At 31.0% G+C, this 8307-nt stretch overlaps 1 protein-coding gene across 1 annotated transcript in view; it reads left to right on the top strand.

Annotated features, from left to right (window-relative positions):
* LOC137624878 (glutamate [NMDA] receptor subunit 1-like) overlaps nt 1–4697 on the top strand; it is a 46774-nt gene extending 42077 nt beyond the window's left edge. The window contains exons 19-21 of the mRNA XM_068355821.1: nt 817–1109; nt 2187–2271; nt 3543–4697. Of these exons, the coding sequence (XP_068211922.1) occupies nt 817–1109; nt 2187–2271; nt 3543–4138 (974 nt within the window). The 3' untranslated portion in view covers nt 4139–4697. The remainder of the gene's footprint in view (nt 1–816; nt 1110–2186; nt 2272–3542) is intronic.
* Nucleotides 4698–8307: the final 3610 nt, after the last annotated feature.

The raw sequence follows: 8307 nt of genomic DNA on the forward strand, positions 1-8307 counted from the left end.
CATTTTCCATAAATTACTGTCTTACCTGTGTAGAAATTTTTCCATTTTCCATAAATTACTGCCTTACCTCTGTAGGAATTTTTAAATTTTCCATAAATTACTGTCTTACCTGTGTAGGAATTTTTCAATTTTCCATAAATTACTGTCTTACCTGTGTAGGAATTTTTCCATTTTCCATAAATTACTGTCTTACCTGTGTAGGAATTTTTCAATTTTCCATAAATTACTGTCTTACCTGTGTAGGAATTTTTCCATTTTCCATAAATTACTGTCTTACCTGTGTAGGAATTTTTCAATTTTCCATAAATTACTGTCTTACCTGTGTAGAAATTTTTCCATTTTCCATAAATTACTGTCTTACCTCTGTAGGAATTTTTCCATTTTCCATAAATTACTGCCTTACCTCTGTAGGAATTTTTAAATTTTCCATAAATTACTGTCTTACCTGTGTAGGAATTTTTCAATTTTCCATAAATTACTGTCTTACCTGTGTAGGAATTTTTCAATTTTCCATAAATTACTGTCTTACCTGTGTAGAAATTTTTCCATTTTCCATAAATTACTGTCTTACCTCTGTAGGAATTTTTCCATTTTCCATAGATTACTGTCTTACCTGTGTAGGAATTTTTTCATTTTCCATGAATTACTGTCTTACCTCTGTAGGAATTTTTCAATCTTCCATAAATTACTGTATTTGTCCCTCTAAAAATTTCTCGATCTTACATAAATTACTGTATTTGTCCCTCTAATTTTTTCAATCTTTCCTAAATCACTTATAACTATTAATGTATAATCTAAGCCTCCATTCATCTCTAGGAGGTTACATGGAAGAGCTAGACAAAACCTGGATCTGGAGCAGTGACGTCACCTGCCCAGGGGACGTATTGAGCGGCGACTATTCCAAACGCCTGGGACTTAAGAACCTCGAGGGCATTTTTATCATGGTTGCTGGAGCAGTTCTGAGTGGAGTTGTTCTCGTCGTGGCTGAAATCACTTACAATCGGTGTCATGCCGGGAAGGAGAAGAAGAAGAAGGATGGAGATGATTCTCAGAAGATAGATGATAATGATGGTGATGAAGATGCTGTGGGTTCTAGAAAAGAAGCTGAGGTAAGATTAAAAAAAAAAAAAAAAAAAAAAAAAAAAAAAAAAAAAAAAAAAAAAAAAAAAAACTATATAGTCTTGGTTTGAAGGCTAAAAATTATGTTGAGTAAATTTCATTCTATAGTATTTTACGTTTGAAACCTTTGATATTATTATTATTATTATTATTATTATTATTATTATTATTATTATTATTATTATTATTATCATTATTATTATTAGCTAAACTACAACCCTAGCTGGAAAAGCAGGAGGCTATAAACCCAATGGCTCCAACAGGTAAAAATAACCCAGTGAGGAAACTAAACAAGGAAATAAATAAACTACAAGAGAAGTATTTGGACAATTAATATAAGATATTTTAAGAACAATAACAACATTAAGATAAATCTTTCAAATAAAACTTTAAACTAGATGTTACTTTACTTTAGCATTTTAAACAAAGTTAATGTTGATCTTACCATATTCATTTCTCATACACAGTAGTCCATATATATATATATATATATATATATATATATATATATATATATATATATATATATATATATATATATATATATATATACTTTATATATATATATATTATATATATATATATATATATATATATATAAAGTATATATATATATATATATATATATATATAAAGTATATATATATATATATATATATATATATATATATATATATATATATATATACTATATATATATATATATATATATATATATATATATATATATATATATATATATATATATATATATATATATATATATATATATATATATATATATATATATATATATATATATATATATATATATATATTATATATATATATATATATATATATATATATATATATATATATATATATATATATATATATATATATATATATATGTGTATATGTATATATACAGTCAGACACTTGCTCTTTATTACATAGGGGAGATGATGTTATCCTAGACATAAAAAAGAATTTCATTCAATTTCATATGATTTACTTGGAATAGAATACTTTTAATAACTAGTTTGAACTTTATTTGTACACTTAGCTGTTCTGCTTGTAAACAGGTTAATGTTATGAACCTCATGACGGCAAAAGAAACAGAAGATGAATCTGGAGGTGGGCAAGGAACTAGTTCTTACATTTCACCAGGTAAAGTAATTTCCAGGACTGTTCTAATTATTAATTTCCTTAGTTTTACTAGTAATGTATTTTTTATGGCAGTGGCTACTTTCCTCTTGGGGTCCTTTGGCTAGACAGTACTACATTGGATCTTTCGCTCTGGTTATGGTTCATTTTTTTTTTTTTTTTTGCCTACACATACACCGAATAGTCTGGCCTATTCTTTACAGATTCTCCTCTGTCTCCATACACCTGATAACACTGAGATTACCAAACAATTCTTTTTCGCTCAAGGGGTTAACTACTGCATTGTAATTGTTCTGTGGCTACTTTCCTCTTGGTAAGGGTAGCAGACACTTTAGCTATGGTAAGCAGCTCTTCTAGGAAAAGGACTCTCCAAAATCAAACCATTGCCCTCTAGTCTTGTGTAGTGCCATAAGCCTCTGTACCATGGTCTTCCACTGTCTTCGGTTAGAGTTCTCTTGCTTGAGGGTACACTCAGGCACACTATTCTATCTTATTTCTCTTCCTCGTGTATTTTGAAGATTGTATAGTTTATATATGAGATTTATTTTATTGTTACTGTGCTATTTAATCGTTAATTACTTCCCTTCTAGTTTATTTATTTCCTTATTTCCTGTCCTCACTGGGCTATTTTCCCTGCTTTTCCAACTAGTTTTGTAGCTTGGCAAATAATAATAATAATAATAATAATAATAATAATAATAATAATAATAATTCCACTACGTAGTCTATGTTAGGCTGATAAAAGTCTTTTTACAGGTTATATATGAAATATCTGTTTTGATTTTTTTACTGTTTTTAAAATATTTTATTTTAGTTGTTCGTTATTTCTTATCGCTTATCTATTTCCTTATTTCCTCTCCTCACTTTACTGTTTTTCGCTGTTGGAACCCTTGGGCTTAAAGCATCTTGCTTTTCCAACTATGGTTGTAGCTTAACAAGTCATAATAATAATAATAATAATAATAATAATAATAATAATAATAATAATAATAATAATAATAATAATAATAATAATAATAATAATAATAATAACAGAAATTCACTACAATGTTCATTTGAATTTGAAACAAGCCTCTACTTAACCAGATACATCTTGTTTTTGGATTTAATGTTGCACTATTTCATCACACCTTATTCTTATCATTGTGGACCTACCATTTTCCAACTTGTAGGCGTAGGTATTTTTATCCACCCGGCTTTCCTTTTGCTTTATCAATGTAATTGTACATTTATTCAGAATTTAAAGGACTTAAATCAGTCTTCCATTATTTCAGGAAAGGAACGTGAAGGATATGAGAAAGGAACACCTGACAAAAGGGAGGATTCCCAGAAGATCCTCGACGTTTGTAAATCCGGCGAAAAAGTTCTGCTCCACGACATTGAGAATCGTTTGAAAGCAAGTTCCAACATACCAGAAGAATGGAAGAAAAGGTCTCCGCTTGAGTGGTTCCAATACTATTTGGATATCTTGCGCGACGATGCCGATATCAACAGCAGCGAAAAGTCAGCTGAGGCCGTTGCCATAATGGAAGGATTTGTTGAATTTGTACAAGAGACGGGCATTAAGGATTTCTCTGAGCTGTACAGTGATGATGACGAAACTGATGAAGCTAGTGAAAATGGGTCAAGTAATAATGGTTTAAATGAAGGGAGTAGAGATTTATACCCTGGATGTGCATTACAAGGGACAGCAATGGAGAAATTCTGTGTTTCTCCTTTGAATGAGCTTCACTTAGAAGGAAACAGTGACGTAGAGCAGATTGTAGCCACAAACTCTGCTCAGGGAAGCACGTTCTCTCAGCAGACTAAAAACCTGCCAGACGTTTTAGATATTTGTAACAACAGAGGGACTAAAAAGGCTAGGAAATAATTCAATTAATTTACTCTAGCTTTGGATTTAGTCGTAATTAGCAGAGTTTGTGATCCATTAATTTCGAATGTTAATTATTTTTGGATGTTACTGTGTCCATCTATAGGCTATAGTAATGAAGAAAATTAACAGATGGCATTCTGACTGTCTGCTTAAACTCTATAGTATTATTCCAAATGGGAACTTTGCCATTCATATAGTTATCACCTTTTCATAAGGATTTAAAAAACTTCATTGTTGTTTTCCATATGTTTGTCCGTGCCTTTAGCGATGTTCGGTACACCATATAGGCCTAATTCAAACCAGGACCCTCTTAGAGGGTCCTGATTCAAACAAAGAATCTCCCGAAAGTGGGTTCATAATTGAACACTTATGAATAAAAAATAAGTTGGCATTTTCCCACTTCATATTCTGATTAGTTCTATTTGCATCTTAATTATTTTAGTCATTATAAATCATGTTGTATTTTATGAGATAGATTGTACGTTTCGGTGCAATAGAAATGTATTTATTGCTGTAGTTTTTGTCCCATCGGCAATCATGAAGAATGAATTCTCTCAAAATACATTACGGTCAGATTTCATTTCATTACCTTGTTAAAAAAAAGTCTATTATCATACTCATAATTAGGCCTACTTTCATAGTCTTATTATTATTATTATTATTATTATTATTATTATTATTATTATTATTATTATTATTATTATTATTATTATCTTGATAAGCACATTTTACCCTTTTTAATTAATAGAGTTTTTAATTAGAAAATCGTGTTGTAAATTCTGAGGGGAGCAAAAATTGAGGTGGGTTGGTTAGCCAGAGATTATAGCTGTCCCTCGCCCAAAGTAATGAAGCCCTGTTTAAGTGCCAAACATCTTCTCCCTTCGTGACAAAGTATCGGTCAAGTTTTGTGGTGTGGCACTTTAAGGAAAGTCCGTTACAGACCAGCGTGGGTTTGAACATCTCTAAATACCCTCCCGATTGGTTCTTGAAAATCTATGTCGACCAATCACCACAGAGTGTAAACTACTATATGGTGGTGAAAGGGACCCCTTGGCTTGGAGGGCAAGGAGTCTTTTTCGTAAGCCTATAGTGTAGATTGAGCGGTCAGAGAGGACCTACATGGGTCACACACACACACACACATATATATATATATATATATATATATATATATATATATATATATATATATATATATATATATATATATATATATATATATATATATATCTTCTTATGCTGTGAAAAGACTAGAAAGCAACATGTTTGCCTAGTACGTTAAAAGGACTCTCTCTCTCTCTCTCTCTCTCTCTCTCTCTCTCTCTCTCTCTCTCTCTCTCTCTCTCTCTCTCTCTCTCTCTCTCTTCAACCATTGATAAACCAGCAGTTACTAATCTACTTTAAGAACAAATATAAGGTCTTTTTATCATTATAATTATTGAAAGTTTAGAATGGTTAAAAGAATAGTGATGGCAATTAACTAACCACTGCAGGGAAGAGTTTGGAAAGTTAAGTATTAGTAAGAATAATGTGTGATTTAACTACAATTTTATCAATTTAAAGGTACATTTTTCTTGTTATTGCCTGTAAAATTATGTGCGAGCTCTTGCATTGGTCTTCCACTGTCGAGGTAGGAGTTCTCTTGCCAGAGGGTACCTACACTCAGGCACACTACAGTTTTATATCTAATTTCTCTTCCTCTTGTTTTGGAAGTTTTTATAGTTTGTATATGAGATTTATTCTGATGTTGTCACTGTTCTTAAAATATTTTACTTTAATTGTTCACATTACTCCTCTTGTAGTTTATTTATTTCTTAGTTTCCTTTCCTCACTGGGGTATTTTTCCCTTTTGGAGCCCCTGGGTTTAAAACATTCTGGTTTTCCAACAAGCGTTGGTAATAATAATAATAATAATAATAATAATAATAATAATAGTTTATTTATTTCTTTGTTCCCTTTCCTCACTGGGCTATTTTTCCCTTTTGGAGCCCTTGGGTTTAAAACATTCTGGTTTTCCAACCAGCGCTGGTAATAATAATAATAATAATAATAATAATAATAATAATGCGAGGTATACATAAAGCTGTGAGTAGGTCTATAAGTTATCGAAGTAAGAGTTAAAAGAAAGCATAGGCTTGAAATGACAGCAGATCATAGATCATAAGAGAAGTGCTTAGGTGAGAATCATATGAACGTATAGCTTGTCGACTGAGCTGACACGGGATTATGGCTTCGTGTATCGTACAGTGCTGATTCATGTTTGCTAACTCAGTGTTAAAGGAACTAAGCTAAGCACCTTTTTTTATCAAAATTATAATCAACGCCGCCTACTTTCCAGTAATCGGATGATTCGAAAAGAGAGGAAATAATTAATTTTACCCTTTGAGTTCACGAGACATTGTAAATGGCAACGCCGCTCTTGTTTAAGTAGTAGCAGTACTTTTATCCGATGAAAATATGAAAGAACTCTCTGTTTTCAGAGGCGAACCTCATTGGTGCAGACACTCATTACCAGTTAATATATATTTGCTCAAGTATTTCATAAAAATATACGGTGATAAAAAGTTAGATGAACAATCTGCAACGTGAAAAATTAGTCAATAAGTTTTTTCGGTACTATATGAAACGCTTTATAGGAAAGATATTACGTAGAATAATATCATCACTTATTGCCGCTTTGGCTACTGAGACTGACAAGAGATGGAGGGTGAGAGAGATGTTGGAAAACAGGGAGGTAGATGATTTTTTCTTTCTTATTTTTTTTTAGTGTATTTAAGTATAGTAGGGAGTCTAGGGCCTTAGATGTTGAAACTACCAAGACTAGTCCTAGGCAAAATAGCATAGTTCGTTATTTTTTTTTTCTTTTGTAAACCCTAAATTCCATTACAAAATAGATATTGTCGCTAAAATTATTTAAAATAAATTTCCAATGTAATAGCAACAAAATACAATCATTGTCAACAACCCACTTTTACAAGACGAGAGAGAGAGAGAGAGAGAGAGAGAGAGAGAGAGAGAGAGAGAGAGAGAGAGAGAGAGAGAGAGAGAGAGAGAGAGAGTCATAACTATCGTCTAATTCATATCATCATCATCAGCCGTTCTTATTCCATTACACGACAAAGGACTCAGACATATTCCACTCGCGTCTGTTTGTGGTCTTTTTGTGTCAGTCTTACCGGCAATTGTTTCAGCTCGCCAAGCCATCGTCTTCTCTTGGTTATAAGAATATTTTTTGAATTTGAAAAGGTATTTATGTTGCCACAAATGAGAAGTATATACTGTACATAAAATTTATGTGCAACAATGAAAAGAGATAGAGTTAATTTCATTATAGGCTACAATAGAATGCGTGTAGCCTACTGTATATGTTAATAGGTTAGTTAGAACACGCCATATCCCAGTAATATACTATAAAGATATTAACTAAGTATAATTTGAAAGTTAAAGAACATTTTGGCAGATGTTAGTGGCTGAAAAATTATGAATAAAACAGTGGCATAAGATTATGTTGATAGCTTCCAGCTTTTTCAACTAAGGTAGTAGTTTAGCTGCTGCTTATAATAATAATAATAATAATAATAATAATAATAATAATAATATAATAATAATAATAATAATAATAATAATAATAATAATAATAATAATAATAGCCAAATTCAAATGCATAATAATATCAATTTTGTTGTTACTGTTTTTTAAATATTTGATTTTGTTCATTACTTCTATTATAGTTTATTCATTTCCTTGTTCCTTCCTCACTGGGCTATTTTTCCATTTTGGAGCCCTGGAGCTCATAGCATCCTGCTTTCTCAACTAGGGTTGTAAATTTAGCTTAGTATGTAATAATAATGATAATGATAATTATGTAATTTGATACGTCTTTAAAAATTCCGATTAAAACAATTAACCACTTAACAGTTTGTTCGTAAATTTTTATTTCTTTATTCGGTCATATTCAATCATTTTGAAATAATGAAGTGAGGATATATTAACAGGTAAGGAAACGTCTCAACCAATAAGGTTTGTTTTTTGAGAATAGAATTCATTCATGCTTCTTTTCAACATTTTCTATTCCATAAACAAACCTTGGGGACAAGCGCGGATAACGGCATCGGGGAGAGAGAGAGAGAGTCAAAAGTCAAAGTCAAAAGTCAAAAACCTTTATT

The sequence above is a fragment of the Palaemon carinicauda genome, chromosome 31, assembly GCF_036898095.1.
Source record: "Palaemon carinicauda isolate YSFRI2023 chromosome 31, ASM3689809v2, whole genome shotgun sequence".
Classification (NCBI taxonomy): Eukaryota; Metazoa; Arthropoda; class Malacostraca; order Decapoda; family Palaemonidae; genus Palaemon; species Palaemon carinicauda.